This window comes from Pituophis catenifer, unplaced genomic scaffold (assembly GCF_029215685.1).
Source record: "Pituophis catenifer annectens isolate HBS135680 unplaced genomic scaffold, rPitCat1.0.hap2 SCAF_8, whole genome shotgun sequence".
Classification (NCBI taxonomy): Eukaryota; Metazoa; Chordata; class Lepidosauria; order Squamata; family Colubridae; genus Pituophis; species Pituophis catenifer.
The window spans coordinates 54,662,606-54,684,333 of NW_027256888.1; the positions used below are offsets into that span (position 1 = coordinate 54,662,606).

General features: G+C 37.1%; 1 protein-coding gene across 1 annotated transcript in view; it reads left to right on the top strand.

The window, feature by feature from the left end:
* Window positions 1-20,021, top strand: part of EDNRA (endothelin receptor type A) — a 34,466-nt gene extending 14,445 nt beyond the window's left edge. Inside the window, exons 4-9 of the mRNA XM_070948162.1 lie at window positions 787-911; window positions 3,634-3,832; window positions 13,604-13,756; window positions 15,236-15,369; window positions 17,789-17,897; window positions 19,512-20,021. Coding sequence (XP_070804263.1) covers window positions 787-911; window positions 3,634-3,832; window positions 13,604-13,756; window positions 15,236-15,369; window positions 17,789-17,897; window positions 19,512-19,652 — 861 coding nt within the window. The 3' untranslated portion in view covers window positions 19,653-20,021. The remainder of the gene's footprint in view (window positions 1-786; window positions 912-3,633; window positions 3,833-13,603; window positions 13,757-15,235; window positions 15,370-17,788; window positions 17,898-19,511) is intronic.
* Window positions 20,022-21,728: the final 1,707 nt, after the last annotated feature.

The following is a 21,728-nucleotide window of genomic DNA, read 5'->3' on the forward strand; positions in this document are numbered from 1 at the left end:
TGTCAGTTGGTTGGATGTAATGTATTAGCTGCTTCTGATAAGCAATGTAACACTTTTCCTTCCCAGTGGGAATTTTTAACACCCTGATTGCTATTTATGCTGACATCATGATTTATGGAAGGGCTAAATTCATGTGCTGAATTTTTGGGTGATGCTTTTCAGCTGACCTAACAGTTTTAGAAAGGAGTTAGGTATTTCCTGCCTGCCTTCTACTTCAGTTTAAGTGTATTTTCTGCTCAATATCACAAGCTATTTAAATTGGTAAATACAGAGGGAAGAGACTTCAGGGAAACAAAGCATAGGAGACTTATTTGCGCCTCAGAATGAATGCATGAAACCTTGGAGTAGAATTGATAGATAATGCTTCGAGCAGAATTGTCATCTAAGCCTGGTCAGAATGTTTATTGGTAAATAATGCTACATTGCTTAAAACCCATTGCATTTTTTTTTATTTCTAGAAAATAAATGTGCCCTTCCTAAAATATGTAAAAATATTTTATTCTGTCAGTCATTCTAGTCATACTACTACACTACTGATACCGTGTTTCCCTGAAAATAAGACCCTGTCATTATTTTTTTGAACCCTGAAATAAGCGCTTGGCCTTATTGTCATGTACTCAAAAGCCCGATTGGGCTTATTATCAGGGGATGTCTTATTTTGGGGGAAACAGGGTAATAGTAATGTACAAAGAATACTGCAGATAACTTGAATCTTCCTTGGTTCCATTGCATGCTCATGTTTTCTATATGTACTTTTTAATTGTTTCTTTTTCTTTTTTCTTATAGCTTCATTTTCCATATGCCTTTGCGATGACACAGTTTGGACAATTTCTTTGCCCTGTTGTTCCCTTTATTCAGAAGGCATCTGTGGGAGTCACTGTTCTTAATCTCTGTGCCCTAAGTGTAGACAGGTAAGAAATATATTATTCTCTTCTGTGAACATTTTTCATATATGAAAAATTATCAAGAGTCCATAACTGAATGTTATATATTGACCTGGAGTTTTAAATTTTTACTTACATAAATAGCTTCTTGCTTAATTTTCAAATTTAGCCTCTCATTCTATATTGTATTTCACTATATTATTTTTTTCAGTATAACAATACTACATTTATTAGTTGAAAGACCCCATAATATTTTTTTAATAAAGAGAACCAAAGAAATGGCCATGCAATTTTCTGACACAATTTTGATCATATCATATCTAGGGCATCTCTAAAGCCCTCAGGGTCCCAAATAACTATTTTTTGGAGAAAATTGAAGGTCCACCTTACTTCAGATGCTTTTCACCTCTTTAAAAATCAATGATTCTTCAACTGGCTCATTTTTCCCATTAGAAGAATTAATGGTTTGAATGGATACCCTAGACTTTGTATGTCTAAAGCAACCATTTTGTTCATTAACACAATTCAGGAATGTCAGAGAGTCTACAGTTTTAGCTGTGTCCATATCAGTGATTTCATTGACATCATCAGTCAAACCCTTTATAGATGAAGGGCAAGGAAGTGAGAAGTGTGGCCCTGGCTACAAGAAAATTGCCCTCTCTTGTTCTTCCAGGGGCAGAGCCGAGTGTTCTGATCTAGGCTTCCTTTAGCTCCCTTGACACCTGCCAAAGACCTAATTGGCAATTAGCTTTGCAAGGCCACAAGGAGCACAGAGTCAAAACGGAGCTTCAGAATTTAAACTGACTAGAACAAACAAAGTTGCTTCCTGCAAAGGCTCACGTGCCTTTGCTCCTCCTTTATGTCTTATGGGAGGGGCCAATCATCTCCAAGCCCTACTCCCGAGTCGTCCCTTTTGTTTTAACTGTTCTTGCCTTCTGGCAGCTCTGCGCACACACGCACTGGGAACAGACTCCCCGTTCCTCTGCCTCGCTGATGTCCTGGAGGCTCCGGAGGCAGCACATAACTCCTAGATGGCCCTGGCCCCCTCTCCGCCTCCGACGCAGAGTCCTCGTCCAAGCCTTGATAGTACAAGGGTTTAGTGCACCCTGTTATTAACACAGCTGCCTGCAATTTCTGCTGGTTCGAATCTCTCCAAGGCTCAAGGTTGACTCAGCCTTCCATCCTTTCTAAGGTAGGTGAAATGAGGACCCAGTTTGTGGAGGCAATAAGCTGACTTTGTATAAAATATACAAAAGAATGAAGGCTATTGCTTAAAGCATTGTAAGCCGCCCTGAGTCTCCGGAGAAGGGCGGCATATAAATCAAATTAAAAAAAAAAAAAAAAAGCCTTCCCCAGACTCCAGGACTCGCCCATGTTCCTCCCCAACCTCCTCACTGTCCAACTCTGCTGCAATCTCCGCAGGCCGCCCGCAGACCACAACACCGAGAAAGAATATCTATAACTGGGATGTCTGTCTTTGGATGGTGTACATATTTTGAAAGGATCTTGTGATGATAAATGATTATCAGAAACTACTTTGGGGGTGTATTGTGAGGGTAATATATGGTTAGATTCAGTCTAAAGCTGGTGGAAATGTAATAATCCAAGCATGAACCAAGGACCTCAAAAATGTTAAGGAAGTGTCTCAGAATATTATAATTTGTTGCAGTCAGCAAGATGTTGGCTTTGGCATTTTTATCCACCTATTGAGTCCTTTCCAAGGACCTGGATGTGGTTGTTTGATGGCATTAAAGGTATCGTTGCAGGATGTAAGCTGTTCCGAGGAAAGGTGCCTTATGCAACTGGATGATTTTGTTAATGATGATGGTGTTCAAGTGGTACTCCAGTTATCTGGGATCGGACCCAAGGCACCTATTATTATTTGGAAGTTGCTTTGCTTTCTTTTGCCACAGTCATTCTACTTCTATTTGTAGTCTTTATATTTTGTGGTTTTCTCCAGTTTTTTCTCTTGTCTTCTACTCTCTCCAGGTATTGCAGTGTCCAATATCTAGACTTTTTTTGTCTTTCTTATCAATTTATTAAGGTGTTTATTATTATTATTATTGGTCCTTTTTTGTCACAGATGTTTTATCTTTATTTTCAGGTCTTTTTTGAGCTTTGTTATTTTCTCCAGTTGTTTCCCTTCTATTCTGCTATCTCCAGGTTTTTATTATTATATATTCACCTGACAATGTAAAATCACAGCTGCCATTTCTTGACTGGTGTTGGCCATCATTTGCATCAAGTTCTTCCCAGAAACCTAGGATATCATACTGTGTCACCATAATATATAAATGGATTCAATCAGTGTGGCCTTTTACAATTTACAGATGGAAATTTTGTCAATCCATATATTTTCTAATTGCTATCCATGATTTTATGATGTGGCACCCAGTGCAGTGGTTTATGTCAACTTTAATTTTTAGATCTGATACTTTATGATCTCCAATTGTTTGTCCTCTTTCCTACTCTCCCCTAATATTCCCACATCAATTATTTAGATTTTCTTCTTTTCAACCACAGTCTGTTGTGAGCCAAGGCTTTATCAGTTTGAATTTGGAAAGTCCATGATATTTTAACCTGCTCGTTCTTCACTACTTTTTCAACTATGTGCTTTTACCTATTTTTCATTAATCGGGCACCTATTTGAAGAATCTTGAAATGTGTCTGTTGTATTATACCTGTTTTGAAAATTTTAACTTTTATAAAGAGCTGAAGCTGACAATGTAATTTTTTTTCTATATTTTAGGTACCGAGCAGTTGCTTCCTGGAGTCGTGTTCAGGGAATTGGTATCCCCTTGATTACTGCCATTGAAATTTTTTGTATTTGGATTCTTTCCTTCATCCTGGCTATTCCAGAAGCAATTGGTTTCACCATTGGAGAGTTGATTTATCATGGAAAACGGCTCAAAACCTGTATGCTAATAGCAAACAATAGCTTCTTGAAAGTATGTTATTATATCAGCTACGCAAAAGAATTTTGTTGTGATGACTGTTTGTCTTTTAATCAGTAACAATGGGACAATTTGGAGAATTAGGATTAAGAAAAAATGGAAGGTCAGGGGGAGAAATATGTGTGTTGTGGGGGTTGATAAACAAATTTATCAAAGGCTATTAGTTTTGAAAGTTCAGTGTTACCTATGGGTTAGTAGATGGCCTACCCCAAATATCAGTTTCAGATGGATGTGTGGGCATATTTGTGCCTTTAAGTCAATGTTAACTCCTGAAAAACTTTGGAGTAGTCTCTGCAGCTTGTGGGATAAGGTTTTGAGAAGGCATTTGCCCTTGCCTTGTTTCTATAGCTGAGAGAGAATGACTGGCCCAAACTTACCCAAATGGCTATGCCTCCAACTACTACTTGGAAAAGAACAACCATATGAAAAGGAATGTTTCCTTCGTTCTGAAGACATTTGGTTTATCGTTATGGATAACACCCTTGAATAGGACTGCAAACCTCTGGGAAACTGCATGTAGGAGTTCAATTTCAGCTTTGTTTCATTTGGTTCAACTTGACCTTTCTACAGTAGGTTCTAATTAGAACAGTGGCCTTTCCCCATTTGCACATAACTATAAGAGGAGTATGGTGTGGTTTTTGTTGTTTTTGCCTTCATCTTGTCTCAGCCCATGACCCAGAAAGGGTTAAATCATTCATAGTTGTACCAGCATTAAAGTTTTTCTCCTTGAACTGACAAAATCCAAAAGCAATTGCAGATTAGGTAAGGTCTGGTGTCTATAAATGTATGAGATCCTTGTAGTGTTTATAGGCTGTATCAGGCTGATGTGGACTCATAGTCTCCATACATTGATTCCTGGTTTGTCATAATTTTACTGATGACTGTCTCAAGAGATATAAAGGTCCAGTAATCTGTTAGGATTATTAATAAGTGTAAATGTGCTTGCAGCTTTGATTTAGTCCTTAACTTTTGAGCCCTTATTTCTTGTATCACAGGACTGGAATTGGAACTCAGAAACAGTGGGATGAAATTGCCAAACAGGCTGAAATAGCAGAACAGTAAAATGGTGGAGCTAACTCTACTTCTACTTCCCACCCCTTTGCCTTCTAAAAATAATATGTAGGAGTTTTAAATGAAGCATTTGTTGTCCATATATTGGAAAAAAATGCTGTTGCTCACTCATCTACCCCCATAGTATCATTTGGCTATCTATCTATCTATCTATCTATCTATCTATCTATCTATCTATCTATCTATCTATCTATCTATCTATCTAATATATACCGCTTCACAGTGCTTTACAGATCTCTCTAAGTGGTTTCCAGAGTCAGCATATTGCCCCCAACAATCTGGGTTTTCATTTTACCAGCTTTGGAAGGATGGAAGGCTGAGTCAACCTTGAGCCTGGTGAAATTTGAACTGCCAAACTGCAGGCAGCCGGCAGTCAGCAGAAGTAGCCTGCAGTACTGCATTCTAACCACTGCGCCACCTCGGCTCTTAATGGTATAAGGGAAAAAATAGGAAGAAGTATACAGGAAACAGGCACAGTTCTACAACTGGACATGTCCAGCTGCTGTTACAGTATCATGATTGTAGGTAATTTTTTTCTGCAAGCTGGGATGTGCTAATGACAGAGGGCAACTAAATTGGAAGACTTAAACATTCTCTTTGCTGGTCACGTGTTGTACAGGGAGTCCTCAAGTTATAATCACAGTTGAGTACAAAATTTGTTAAAGTGAGTTTTGTCCTAGTTTATGACCTTTTAAAACCACAGTTAAGAGAATCATGCAGTCTTGAAGTGAATCTGGCTTTCCCATTGATTTTGCTTGTCAAAGGCTGACTGGGAAGGTTACAAATAGTGATCACATGAGTCTTGGACAGTGCAACTGTCATAAATAATGCCAGTTGATAAGCACTCAAATTTTGATCACATGACCATGGGGATGCTTCAGTGCTCATAAGTGTGAAAAATAGTGGTAAGTCTCTTTTTTCAGTGCTGTTGTAACTTTGAATATTCACTAAATGAATGGTTGTAAGTCAAGGACTACCTGTATACAAAAAATTGGTTCAGCACATACAGTTTCTGTAAATGCAGGACAGCATCTGGCAAGGACAATACCTTTCAGGTTTTCTGCAAACTTAAGGATAGACATTAACACAACAAAGGACAAGGTTTTCATCTGTTCAGTTTTCAAGCTACATAGAAGAACAGAGTTGGAAGGGACCTTGGAGGTCTTCTAGTCCAACCTCCTGCCTAGGCAGGAAACCCTACACCGCTTCAGACAAATGGTTATCGAACCTCTTCTTAAAAACTTCCAGTGTTGGAGCATTCACAACTTCTGCAGGCAAGTTGTTCCACTGATTAATTGTTCTAACTGTCAGGAAATTTCTCCTTAGTTCTAAGTTGCTTCTCTCCTTGATTAGTTTCTACCCACTGCTTCTTGTCCTACCCTCAGGTGCTTTGGAGACTAGCTTGATTCTCTCTTCTTTGTGGCAGCCCCTGAGATATTGGAACACTGCTATCATGTCTCCCCTAGTCCTTCTTTTCAGACATACCCAGTTCCTGCAACCGTTCTTCGTATGTTTTAGCCTCCAGTTCCCTAATCATCTTTGTTGCTCTACATTTCAGTAACTGCTTTTGAAAACATACGTGTTGCTTTGATAGATACTTTTAGATACTTTATTTCCCTTCCTGAATGCCTGGTAGCTTATATGAAAGAATACCATGTTTCAGTGGAACCTTTAGTTTTCTGACTAGTCCTTTATCCCAAGGGTTGGCAACCTGCTGCTCTGGAGCTGCATCCCTCTGCTGCGGCTCCCTGTCACCTGTCAGCTCCACAATTGATAGGGCTTTCGGTTAGGACAAGTAGAGGAAAAAGGAGGCCACACTAGGAGGACACTCTATGGTGGGGGAACCAGACTTCCGATCAGCTCCAGAATTGAATGGGGGGCTTCCGGTTAGGACCTTTGTGGCTCTTTGAGTGTTTAAGGTTGCCGACTCCTGCCTTATCCCAAGACCATTTCTGGGGTCCATAGGGAAAAAAAAGGGAATAAGTGAAAGAACTAGCTAGAAATAGTTAAATAGTTTCATCCTCTGGCATTCTTCTTACAGCTGCTGGAAGTTTAACAAAACAAAGCATTACAGAAAAATAACTATGACTGCTTATGATATGTTAAATTCTTCTCATTTTGCCCTAGGAAAAATAGCTAGTTACCTTTCCAAACATATTCAAAGTTGTATTAAGAGGTGCCCTAGATTGGAAGGCAAGAAATGACCTTTTCTTGTGTATTTGGAGACAACCAAATACACATTCACAGATGTGTCTAAACAAAACAAAAGAAATGCTGAAGCAAGTCAAAGAAGTTTTTAAATTTATGAATTAAAGCTAGAATGATGATGCCTGACTTAAATTTGATTTATTTTATAGCAAATCCTTGAATAAATTGTGCAGGTTAATATCAATAAAACTTCATAGTTTTCCGTGATTACTTCCTTTGTGTTTTCTTAGAAAACACTTCATTATTTTTAAGTCTATCTTTCCAATGTTTGTCCTAGAATCTAAATCCCAAAAGGCCAAGTGCCTTAGGGAACATGGGAAAAGGCCCATTTCCTGAAGAAAACTAGTTCCATGTGGACTTATATACTGTAGACAAAAGGATGTCTGTGCCACTTATATCGAAGTACCACATTGGTTAGTTGCAAAATCTATGTAAGCTTTAACAGCTGTAATTCATCATTTGAAAAGATCTTGGTTTAGTTCTTAACTTCAAAATCTTACATATTAAATGCTAAATAAGATCGATTTTTCATATTTTTAGCATTCATTTTTCTCTAGCACAGTAACTTAATCCTGGATGAGTATTGAATATTGAATACTGAAGGAAGAGAGGTTAGTCCAAACAAGATGTGACTTTCTGGGAAAAAACTAGATATATATCCTTTTGTTTGTAAACATCTTCAGATTTTTGATCCTGGGAGTCAGATTGATTCATTTAATTATCTAAAAGCCTTGGGTTCTATTCTCTTGGAAGTTATATTATAAAGAGCATCATAAATTTAGGATTGGAAATGACTAAATTTTGAACTGCTGCCTTTCAAATAATAATAGACAAGAGAGATCCATGTGGCTTTATAAGGCACCTTCATCTAAAAGTTGAAAAGGACCCATCATTGTAACCATTATAAAAAGCTGCCTGTATTTTGTGCAAGTGCTTTGCATAGCTACAGTCAGCTGATAGTTGTGCTCTTTTAAGATAGGGGCATAGTGCTATCCCAGAATAGTACTAATTTTGTATGCAAAAGTAATTCAAGTAACAGATGACGGGCATAGAAACAGTTGCGCAGAAAAAGACCAAGCAGCCATTTCTATCATCAACACTGGTCACTTGCTGTATACGTTAATCTGGAGATCAAATTAACAACCTATAGGGAGTGAGAACTCAGATTAAATGAATCAGTGATGAATCAGTGTAATGCAGTTTTGCATTGCATATCTTGCCATTTCCAGGAGGTATATTAAATGTGTGCTTGCATAAAAGTATCCAAAATTCCAGAACAAGTGTTAATTTCTTGCTGAAATGATGCTCTGCTATTCATAAGGGCATCTTGTCTACATATGTACTGGATGCATTGCTCAGTTGAAGGAACTTCAAGAGTAGCCCTTTCTGCTAGAGTCACATCGGTGTAACTCATATGTAGATGTTATATCAATTTGTGGAATCTAGATCAGAGAGCCTTGTTAGGAGAACCCATTTTCATCACATTTATGCTAAATTTGCCTACTTTAAATATGAAAAATGTCTTTTAAAAATTCCCTTTAGTTCTATCATTGCTACATTTAACTCACTAAAACTGTCTTCTAGACATTCTTAATAGCATCACTTGTGAGAAAGATGGTGTTGATTGGGAACTTTATAAACTGTAACCTTAATATATCTACCAGGCTCTGGTAAGAAAGGGGAAAAATCCTATTTTTGTGTGCTGACTTCACATGTAAACAATGCCTGTAAAAGTAAAACACCATTTATTAAGATTATATTAGTTACAGTAAAGGTTTAATCTAATTCCAAAGTTAGCTTTTCTGGTTTAGTTATGCATAAACAAAATAGCAGATTTCTGACTACAAAGAGCCAAACATAATCCTTAGCTATTTGCATGATGATTTTCTCACACGAAAACAAGTAAAATAGCATCAGAATAAACAACTAAATGGAAAGGAGATGAGGACAAAGAATCCCATATATACCAATCCAATTCATAAATAATGGGGAATAGGAGATGTTTCACTTGACATGTAAGTGTATATTTTTGTATGTGTGCCTGCCACTCATATATAGAAATGAACAGAACATGCATATAGGCGAAACTGATATTCACACAGACCACCAATTCTTTCTCCTAGCATACGATGCAAAGGGTTACATTCCAGGCAGGGGGTTAAAACAACTGGAGAAACAGAGTAACTGGAAAAAGCAGGCTGTACTCCACATTTTCCAGACTAAGACATGTTAAGTGGCCTCTTTTTGCTGGACACAAAAGCAAGACAGTTAATCTTTCTACTGATAGCAGGGCCCAATTATACATAGAAGACATTCTTAACCTGGACCTTTTGGAATCAGAGCCAGTCTTAAAAGCCTTAAAAGGTAACAGACCAGGCTTTCTGTTAGACAGGCAATTCGCATGACTCCTGGTGCCCTTTGATTTTAATACACAGATAGGAAGTATTTAATCACTGGGATTTAAAAGTCAGTTTTGATAATACAGGGATATCTTCCAATAAACACAACACACACAGAAGAGAGATCAGAATCTAAGTGCTCTTATTCTCTGTAAGAGAATTCTCTTATTTTTTTACTTCCTACCTTCTTCCTCTTGCAAGAGACTTCAATAGGCTGATTAAACACCTTCCTTATTCATCTCCTGCCAAGTCAGTCTGGTCCATACTCTGTCTTTACTTTTTTTCTTCTTTTGTTTATATGAGAAGATACTTATGGTGAGAAACGGGTATGTTGAGGAATTTGCATTGCATCCAATCATCAGCTCTGCTGTGTAGAAACTCCTGAGTGTTTTAATTCACAACATCTGGAGGGCCATAGGTTCCCTGGGTTAAGGAATAGCGCAGATCATAGTTGTTTGCTTACAAATCCAGATTATATAATAGTTCAGAGCCTAAGATAACTGCAAGGAAGGCACTTAATGTTATTTTTCACAGGTTACTTCTACATAAAACATAGAATGGGATTGCTTAAGCATTGTCATGCCCAGTTTATACATGACAAATAATAAATGAGTATATGATAAGCCAAAACAACCATATTATGGTGGATGATCTCTGGAGGGCTCGGGATAGGGGTTGCTCCTCTATCCTGGTCCTGTTAGACCTCTCAGCGGCTTTTGATACCATCGACCATGGTATCATGTTGCACCGGTTGGCGGGGTTGGGGGTGGGGGGCACAGTTCTGCGGTGGTTCTCCTCCTATCTCTCTGACCGGTCGCAATCTGTGTTGACGGGGGGGCAGCGGTCGACCCCGAGGCACCTTGCTTGTGGGGTGCCACAAGGGTCGGTCCTCTCGCCCCTTCTGTTCAACATTTATGTAAAGCCGCTGGGTGAGATCATCCGTGGCTTTGGGGTGGAGTTCCATCAGTACGCTGATGACACCCAGCTGTACATCTCCACCCCAGGCCACCCCAACGATGCCCTTGAAGTGATGTCCCAGTGCCTGGAGGCCGTGCGGGCCTGGATGGGGAGAAACAGGCTCCGACTCAACCCCTCCAAGACCGAGTGGCTGTGGCTTCCAGCGTCCCGATATAGCCAGCTGACGCCATCGCTGGCTATTGGGGGCGAATCACTCGCCCCCACGGAGAGGGCTCGCAACTTGGGCGTCCTCCTGGACGCACGGCTGTCTCTAGAAGATCATTTGACGGCCGTGGCCAGGGGGGCTTTTTATCAGGTTCGCCTGATACGCCAGCTGCGCCCCTTTCTAGATCGGGACTCTCTACGCACAGTCACTCAGGCACTAGTCATTTCCCGCCTGGACTACTGCAACGCTCTCTACATGGGGCTCCCCCTGGGGTGCACCCGGAGGCTCCAGCTGGTCCAGAACGCGGCCGCGCGGGGGATTATGGGGGCGACGAGGCGCTCCCATGTGACACCTCTCCTGCGCGAGCTGCACTGGCTCCCAGTGGTCTTCCGGGTGCGCTTCAAGGTGTTGGTGACCACCTTTAAAGCGCTCCATGGCTTAGGGCCGGGGTATTTACGAGACCACCTTCTGCCACCAATAGCCTCCCACCGGCCAGTACGCTCGCACAGAGTGGGCCTCCTCAGGGTGCCGTCCGCCAGACAATGTCGGCTGGCGACCCCCAGGGGGAGAGCCTTCTCTGTGACGGCGCCCACCCTCTGGAACAACCTTCCCCCAGAGTTACGTATAATAACAGACCTCCGGATTTTTCGTCGGGCCCTGAAAACCTATTTATTTCAACAAGCTGGGCTGGCCTGAGTTAAATTTTAAATTGATTTTAAATTGGGTTATCTTAATTTCGGCCAAAATATTTAATTATTTTAATACTGTTCTTAAATTTTGTATGCTTTGTTTTTATCTTGGCTGTGCACCGCCCTGAGTCCTATTTGGAGAAGGGCGGTATAGAAATTTAATTAATAAAATAAATAATAAATAAATAAATTAGACTTAGCACATTATATGAATCCAGCCACTCTGTTCAGTTAAATTACAGTTATAAGATTGTTTATGCATATCTGTACAGGATGTTCACTTTTCTGAAGAAGGAATGTCCTGGTGAAGGGAGCCAGGAAGGTGACCTTGCAGAAGGAGTTCAGAGGGTATTAGGCAAATAGGTAAAGAAGAAATATGTGTTATGTCCAGATAGGCAAAATACAAAGAGAGTTAAATTAGACCTTCTCTGACTCCCTGGAGTTCAAGAGGGAGGGATAGGAAGACTGGGGCAGACCTGCAAGACTCTGTTACTACAGTCCATCTCAATAAAGTATACAGCATTCTTCCTGCGCAGTTAGTTTTCTGATGAAATCGTAGTTTTAGGCAATGAGCTCTTAGTCTTTGGTCTTACCATCTTTAAGAATAATTGTGGTTAAAATAGTTGAGAAAACAAAATTTTAGTGGACTTGTTATTGAGCAATAGCATATCAAAAGATAAGACCAATATTGGTACTGTATCTTTATAGATTTTACTCATGAAATAGAAAATGTTGTTTTCTGTTAACATTGCTTAAAATTACCTATTAAAGCCTTAACAGCCATTAATCATTTGACTTTAATGCAGGAATGGAAATTTTATTCTGGCTGAACTTTCTTTAGTTAATGATTTAATTATTACATTTGTATCCCACTTTTTTTTCCCCTCTGGGAGTTGAAGGTGTCAGATCTGGAGAATTTCCAATAACTTTATTTTCACAAAAGCCATGTAGATAGGCTGTGCTGAGAAAAAGTGACTTAATGGGAAGTAAATGTTGAACTCTCTGGTCTAAATCTAACACTAGTATAATCACTAGATTACACTGGATCTTTCATGTAAATCCAATATCTTACTGAATCTTTCAAGCAAATCAGTATATTATTGGAAAGCCGAGACCAAATGTAATTGGTCTAAAAATGTAGCCCAACGTTACGTATTCTGCTGATGCAGTGATTTGGTTGCCTATCTCAGTGTTTATGGATAGACTGTGTATGTGTGTGTTATGTCTATGAGAAGGGAACATTAAGGATAGTGCAATTATCAAAAAGGAATAGTGGGAGTAAGATTTGGTTACAGCCCTATTTATAGATATTTTGGAGCAAATATTTTCTGAATATATATAGTGAGACTTAAAAAAAGATTTTCAAATCTTTCGAATCTATGGTTCTACCTCAACAAAGAGTAATCTAGAAGTTGCTTTGATGCATTCAACAGCTTCAATAGCTTTAATTCTAAATAGATACTGTTTTGGGTTGGACTGCTTTTTTATGCAAAAATTAGCATAATTCTTTTCTGAATATGTTCTGAAAATGTGTTATGGAGTTTTATTATGAACCAGTAAATAATGCAACAATTCCATTATTACTTCAAATTAAATCACATTCTCATTATTCCATTTTGTTTATGATAAATATATTAGAAAAATTCAAACATGACCAAAAATATATGTTTAGTGCATGTGTATTCTGCCTATAATCCAGGTGCTAAATGTTCAGCCTGACCAAGGCTCATTTATTTAGGAACAGGAGGTATACGATATAGCATTTCAGGCAGCAGAATCTCTTAAATTAGTCCTGATTGTTGTGAAACAGTCTTTTCAAATCAGTGGGAAAAATAGAAATACTTTCCTAACTGTGATATTTTCCTAACTGTTATATTTTTCAACTGTGATATTTTTTGCGGTTGTATTTATGCCAATTACTCTTTTGTGTAGAACAGAGGTGTAAAATGATGCCCCTTTTATGACTTGTGGGCTTCAACTCCCAGAATTCTGCTAGTTCAGGAATTCTGGGAGTTGAAGTCCACAAGTCATAAAGAGATGGCTATTGTTCCGCACCTCTGGTGTAGAACAATTTCTCAGCTTGGCACTCTCCAGAAGTGAGCTTCTAAAATTCTTCAAACAGGATTGCTCTAAATCTTGAGCCTTGAAATCCACAGTTTTGGAAGCTTCTAGTTGTGAAAGCTGGCAAAGCATGTAGCCTGCATGTTCTATGGAAATTACAGAATGGTACTGCAAGTTACTTAGCCATAACCTGTCACATTTGATGTCTTTGCAGTTTTACATTAAAATAAAACACTGGTGGCTCTTTGGTTTCTATTTCTGCATGCCACTTGCTTGCACGGCATTCTTTTATACCCTGATGACCTGTGAAATGTTGAACAGGAGGAAGAGTAATTTGAGAATTGCTCTCAGTGAACATCTTAAGCAGGTAAGGAGAAAACGGTTTTGTCACCGTTTCCAGTCAGTCATGAAAGCTTTATTCTGTAAACATTTGATCTCAACAATATTCCTTCTGAGAACAGAAAGGTGAGTTTTGACTTAGTGTAGTTGGGCAATCAGAACATTAGGGCAATTTAAACTGCAAACAATTAATGAGGTAATCTATTATAGAGTTCAAATTACTTCGTATATGGATTTTTTGTTTACTAAGAACCTTCTTTGGTCTAATACATATTCCAAGTATTGGGTCTCAGCTGCTATAATTGCCAACCATTTATTTATTCATTTATTTGATGACAATGACTAACTTCAAATTACTCTGGGCGGTTCACAATACACCAAAACAATACAAAAATAGTATACCAAACAATAACAAAACAGGATGACTGAGGAAAAATGAAAGGAAGAAGAGCAAAATGGTAAACTTGGCAAGCCCCTCCCTCCCTCCCAAAAAAAACATGCTGCCCACAATTGACATCCAACAAGCGGGTGCCAACCACCAAAACAAATAAATAAATCTTTATAGCTTTTCAAAGTGCTAATTGAGTGAGAACCATCAGGAATCAAATTTCCTAATATTTTATTATCAAGAAATGTCATCTTTCTCTAAGAGAATTCTTTAGTTTGATTTTTCTCTTCATCGTTCAATCAATATACTAGCACTTCATTTCTCAAGGGTTTCAATTTAACTTTAGTTTAATTGTATTATTTAAACCAAATTCCTGAATATCAAGTTGATGAGAAAGATGAATTCTGTTTTAAGTGTTAAAAGATTATAGCACCACAAAGTTTGATAACTTATAACTTTTGGTATTGTTGTATCTTGCCACATTTTTGCCATTACTTGTTGAAATAATATAGCTTTTTAAAAGCATGTGGATATAATCTGATTACTTTGACATTTCTTATTTTGAATTATGTTGACATTGAATTACCCTATGTTGAAACTGGTTGTTGTCTAATTTAAATACAACTTCTGCTGGGTCTAGGACAATTCAACTCACCACTGCCAACTCGCTGCGGGACAAGAGTTACACTAATATCAAATAAATAGTGAAATAGAATAATTAAATAAAGGAGGAAAAAGGAGGAACAATGAAATCTGAATGATAAAAATTTAAATATTTTTAAAATTATTTTAAATATTTAAATTGAATTGTTGAATTGTCCTGCACTGAGTTGCTCTGCAACGAGTTGGCTGCGACTCATTGTGGCAAGCTGGCTGCACCAGGTTGTCCCATTCCAACCTCTGCTTGCCTTCATAATATTTGAACTACTTTCTCTGATACTTTTTAGTTGTAATTTTTTTGTTCCACAAGTGAACATATTTTGACAAGTTGTTAGAAATAAATGAATCTTTTCTTCTTGAGTATTGCTCATTTGAGCCATTTTCACATTTTCCTCCTTAGTTGCTTCACATTTGCCTTGGCTTATGTTTGCGAATCATTGTCTTTTTTTCCCCCCATAGCGCCGAGAAGTTGCTAAAACAGTTTTCTGTTTAGTTGTGATTTTTGCTCTTTGCTGGTTTCCTATGCATCTAAGCCAGATACTGAAAAATACGCTCTATGACGAAAAAGACCCCAATAGATGTGAATTCTTCAGGTACTATTTTAATGTGTGATATTAAATAATTTGATGACAGATGAATGCAGCAACACAATAACTGAGTTAACATGACTACATAACATTTTATTATTTATGTTTTATACAAGTATTTATATTCTACTTACTAATGGATTATGTATTGTTTGTGATTATAAAAACATGACCATTTAATCAACATAAAATATAACCAATGCTCCTTAGCGGTTAATAGCTGCCCCAAGATGCTGCCGGTTGCCTTATTTAAGGTTCTCCTCTCTCAAGGTCCTGTCGAAAAGCCCTGTTTTTATTGCTTTACTAAATGCTAGGTAAAAGCAATCTTCACCTCTTCACCAAATAGCTCCTAAGTGAAGGGGCTGCAACTAAAAAGATCATATTCCCAAGTCTCCATTCCTAAAGGAATGAGAATCCAAACTACTCCTTAGCTATAGAATGAGCAGAATCCACCTGGAACAGATGGTCACAAAGCAACAAAGAATTGAGCAAAAAAGAACCTTATAAATCCTGATCACCATCTTTAATTGAGCCCAGAAGTTTACAGGCAATCAAAGCAGCAGAGGTGTAGTGTACTGAACCAGTTTCCACCAGACTGCAAGCAGGCATCTATATTGAATGCCAGTTATAAGTTTTGAACATCCCCAAAACTTAAGGGCATCCCATGTACAGTTAAATAGTCTAACCAGCAAATGATAGGAATGTCACATAGGAAGGGTCACAACTATGCACATCCAACCTGGGTCAAAGACGCTTCTGGTCTCACTGGAATCTCCAGTGATTGCACTTATCAGAGCCATAAATCTAGGACAAACACCATCTAACTCACCATCTTTTTCAAGGAAAGTAACAGTAACAGAGTTGGAAGTACAACTCAATTAGGAGCCATGGATGTAATTACCTTTGTATATCAAGGTTCCATTCTTCTTCTTTTTTTGCTTTTCTTTTCTTTGAATCTTTAAACAGCAAAAGAGTGGAGACTTTGGTACTTAGCTCTGAGACTCAAAAATGTCTTCAAAATTCTTTTCTTTATTGTTAAAAATAAGGTATGGTGAGATTATTTTAATGGTTAATTTTTCCTCCAAATTATACTGAACACTAACTGCATAATTTTCATAACTTATAAATTCATTAATATAAGAGTAAACATGACTAGTCAGTCTTTCATCTAGTTTATCTCCACTTTCTAAATAAGGGTGTTCAACTTCTTCTTGGGAGACTGCAGTTCCATTTGATGTTTAAGTAATGGGCTGGGACCATTTTCCAAAAGGTGGGGGAAGACCAGGACAAAAATTAAACTTGAATTAAATATAAATATAATTAAATTACAATAATTTAATGTTAATGCAATATGTTTAATAACTTAACCCTTCTTCAATATTACATGTTAAAATTCAGCAGCTATTTGGTGAAGAGCTGACGAGTGGTGTTCCCAAGGATTTGAGGGTCACAGGCAACCTAAGGATGCAGGTTATGCACCTTGGCTTTGTAATATTAGGTTACCTGTTTTTGAAGCAGGTGAAGAGACAGTTGCCTTCCAGCTATTCCAGTAATTATCCAGGCAATCTTATAATTAACCTCTACTGAGCCTACTCCCAAGTAATTAAAAGGATAGTAATCTTTAGGTCTGTTTCTTCTTAATTATATTAATATGAAATACAGATAGTATTTACTTATGAGCAAGCACTTAGCAATGGTGAACAATGAACCAACCAAAATATATTTACAACCCAGTTTTGATGACAACCTCCCCCCCTCCATTATGTGATTGTATTTTGGTTGCTTGGCAACTGTCCCATATTTACAGCTTTTTGCAGCATTCATTAGTCATATCACTACAATTTACAATGTTTTTTTCTTGCAAGCTGGCATTTACTTCTATTTTCTGGCAAAAAAAAAATGCCCATTGTGGGTTTGCCTAACCATCACTATGTTTGCTTAATGACTGCAGTGTTTGCTTAGTGATGGCAACATTTATGTAGCACCTGCTCACCTAACAACCACTGCAAAAAAGATCGTAAAATTGGGTGAGGTCACATAATAACCTGCTTAACAACCACCATGACTTTAGATCGAAATTCTGGGCTCAGTTGTAACGCGAGGACTTCTTGTTATGCCATCATTTTTCTGTCAAACTCACATTATATTTTAAATGGCTCCAGAATTTTACTTTTTATAACCCAAGGTTTGCTATTATGCTTCTGTTCATTTATAAATGCTTTATTATTTGAACGCTGTGCTTCATAGTCCTAATTCTTCTAATTCTCCTAAGCACCTGCAATTCTATTAACTCATTTTTACCTCAGACACTGGAGAGTTTTGAAGGAGACACAAATGTGGCATCATAGTTTCACAAAATTATAATGGCTGAGAAATATTTGCCCACCATTAGGAGGATTGTAACGTTTTCTGTTTTTGACCCTAGCTTTTTGTTGACTATGGATTATATCAGCATTAACCTAGCAACCATCAATTCCTGCATAAATCCTATAGCACTCTATTTTGTGAGCAAGAAGTTCAAAAACTGTTTCCAGGTAAGAGCCAAAAAGATTAAATTAAACCTATCAAAGGTAATATTGAAGAATAAAATGTGAAAGATAAATATGAAAGAATACTATTCATCCTTTTGCAAGGTAATCCCGTGTTTTGAAATATTGATATTTAAATTATAGAACCCACTTTCTGCCTAAACAAACATTTGGGAACATTTGTCTGGATGTTTTACAGCAGCCTTTTCCAACTTTATTTCCTTGAGTTATGTTGAATTTTGAAAATTTCCAGGATTTTGTCATAGTGGCTGATAATTGAGAAACTTTTTCTAATACATTTGGAAAGCATTGAGGAGGCCTATAATTATGGTCTGATGTCATTAAATCTTAGATTATTTTAATAACCATTTATCATAGTTTAGCCACAAGCATCTCAAATTTTTCAGACATTAGATTGAGACTTTATGAAGGTTTATTCCACAAAAAGATGAGGTGTCATTTTTACTAATACTATGGGCCATTTCAATGTTGATTCAGCTATTTACAGAAAATAGGCTGATTCCTGGTTCTTCAATAATTATACATAATCCCAAGACTAAAAACTTGAGTGTCTTTACTTCACTTCATCCATATGGAAATGACAATTATTAGTGGAAGGTTTCCCAGACAGGGAGAGGGAATCACTGTAGAGCTAGTCAGAAAGTGCCAAAATGATAGAAGCTCAAGAATTGTTATATTGTACTAAACGCACCATAATTAAAGCAGATATTGCCACTTTTTTCATAATTTAGTACACTTGACTTCTTGTTTTTAAGAGAAGAGAAAACTAGCTGAAATACAGATTGTATTTGTTTCTCACAGTATTTGTTAAAAGAAGCTATATTTTTACATCAATTTCAAATCCATTTTCTAAATTTCATAGTTTTACAGTCTAATTAAGCTGAAAGTATGGAACAGTGAAACAAAAGAAGTATGTTTTTCTTATCTATTCACATTTAACAACATATTAGTCACAGTTTAACCAGGAATTATGTACGCTTAAGAGTAAATTTACCCTGTATTTTATTGTTACTACACATTACTACACTGCATTACTATTAATCTTCTCATCGTTCCTATCACCCATCTCCTACCACTTATGACTGTATAACTGTAACCTTGTTGCTGGTATCCTTACAATTTATATTGACTTGTTTCCTAATATGATTTGATTGCTTATTTGTTCCCTATGACTATCATTAAGTGTTGTACCTTATAATTCTTGACGAATGTATCTTTTCTTTATGTATACTGAGAGCATATGCACCAAGACAAATTTCTTGTGTGTCCAATCACACTTGGCCAATAAAGAATTGAATTCTATTCTATTCTATTCTATTCTATTCTATTCTATTCTATTCTATTCTATTCTATTCTATTCTATTCCATTCCATCCCATCCCATCCCATCCCATCCCATCCCATCCCATCCCATCCCATTCCATTCCATTCCATTACATTCCATTACATTCCATTCCATTTCTGAAGTATAATTTCATTCAGGCCTGATTCTGCTTTCTACAGTCTGGAGAATACTGCTCTCCACTGAAAGTGAGTCTTCCCTAAAATAAATTAACCAACACACAAACCAGTAATGTTTGGATTTTTTTTTTCTTGCCAGTCATGCCTCTGCTGTATTTGTCATCGGACAGGAAGTCAGATGTCCTCTGTCCCCATGAATGGGACCAGCATTCAGTGGAAGACTAATGAACTGAATAACCACAATACAGAACGTAGCATCCACAAAGACAGCTTAAATTGAGATTCAGCAAAGACTGTGCTTCTGAATCTAAGGAAAAGACAACAGATACGATATCTACGATTGAACAAACTTATTTATTTGGAAGCTCTGTGCGCTAGCACGTAATTCCAGAGATAAGCAGAAAGAACAGATGTGCATAAAGGGATTCCAAATGGTTCTTTTTCTTATAAAGAAATTCACTTTTGGCAGGAACGAGAAGAATCGACACGGTACTCTGCAAAGTGTTAACAGATTTCAGCCAGAACATCTAGCTGTATGTTATGTTACATATTCTGTTATATCATTTTAATTTTATAATCTTAATGAATTTTCTTGAATGTCAAGAATTGTGAAATCATGGGACCTGTATCTTGTCAGGAAATATTTTAGTTATTCTATAGGTAGTCCTCAATTTACAACTATAATAGAGACTGGAAAATTTGTTGTTAAGTGCTACTTTCACTAAGGAAAGCATCACATGTTGACATCCAATTTTACCACCATTTTCACATAGTCAAGTGAATCACCATGGTTATCAAGCAAGATATTACCAGACTATGGCTTGAGACCTCTCTGTCAGCTTCCTCACTGACTTTGTTAGAAACAAACTGCTGGGAAGGTTGCAAATTGTGATCATGTGATGGCAGAATGTTGCAACCATCATAAACATGCAATGATTAGCAAGCACCTCAGTCATAATCATGTGACTGCAGAGATGTTGCGACGATGTGTAAATGAGAAAACCAGTCATTAATTACTTTTTTCAGTACTGCTGCAACTTTGAACTGTTGCTAAATGAATGGACGTTAAGCAAGGACTGCCTGTATTTCATATTTGGAAGCATGTTCAGCCAAAAACATTTTTATAACTGTAATATATATGTTAAATTAGATCTAACCAGTATTATGTGTTGTAATGTAACAAATGAGACATAATTTGGAAAATTATTTTGGGAGGTGGGATTGCCAACCACTGGTTTGTGGGTAAAGATATAATATTAGAACTTAACATTTAGGACATAAACTTAGGCCCAAAAGATAGAGCAGTGTATTAGCAGGCAAATTTTAAATAAACCATATGCAGACACAAAATGATATATGTTCTCTGTGAAAATACCTTTCAACAGCTATACATATTTCTCTGTAGCAAATGAATCCAATGTTGAACTGTCCTCACTTTTTATAACATTCAACTGGAATCTATGTTCTGACAAATTAAGACCATTACACCATATCCATCACTCTATTTGTGATAGCTATTCAGATATTTGAAAAAATGCTTTTAAATTTCCCCTCAGACTTTTCAAGGTCAAACATATCCACTTCCTCTCAAAAGACTTACATTTCCTTGTTATCCTTCTTTGCATCTTTTTCAGTTTCTCAAACTGAAAAAAACACATATGATCTTGTCATTAAATATTGTAAAAATGGCAATGTATATAAAAACAGTTTTAAATTCTATTTCATAAAATGAATGCTATATTTTCAATTGTTAATGATATACTTAAGATTGATAATTCTGGCATTCTGTTGCAGACAAATCCTAAAACATAAACCTCTATGGTGGGCAGAATCAAGATGTGAACCCTGGTCTTTCTCTTTGCCAACCTTTTTTCCTGTTTTGCTTGGATGTCTTTTTCTTTTTTGTTCCATTTTTCTTTCTTTTGCTACCATAACATGTTACCAAGAAATGGAGAGATCAACTATCCATAATTTTGACATGGCCTCTTTTGAAGGACTGCTGAAAACATGTGACCTGAACATTCTTTACAGTTCATTTTGGAGAAATAAGATTTTACAGAAGAATTTCTACAATAAATTACATTGCACTTATGTGTGCTTATAAAAACCATTCTCTAACAGAACAGCACACATAATTCCTGCCTAGATAAATGTGAATAAAAAAAAACTCTTGGGAGTCTAAATGAATTTTTCAAAAGAATCTATTGAACATATTCTTCTATCTTAATTAAGTTAGAGGGGACACTATAGGGATGAACAAATACGTTGGTTTTGAAACTTCTATTTTTATCGCTTTTCTAGTCTTAATTTTTTTCAACCAATTCCACATTATATTAATAATTTTGTTTTTTAAAAG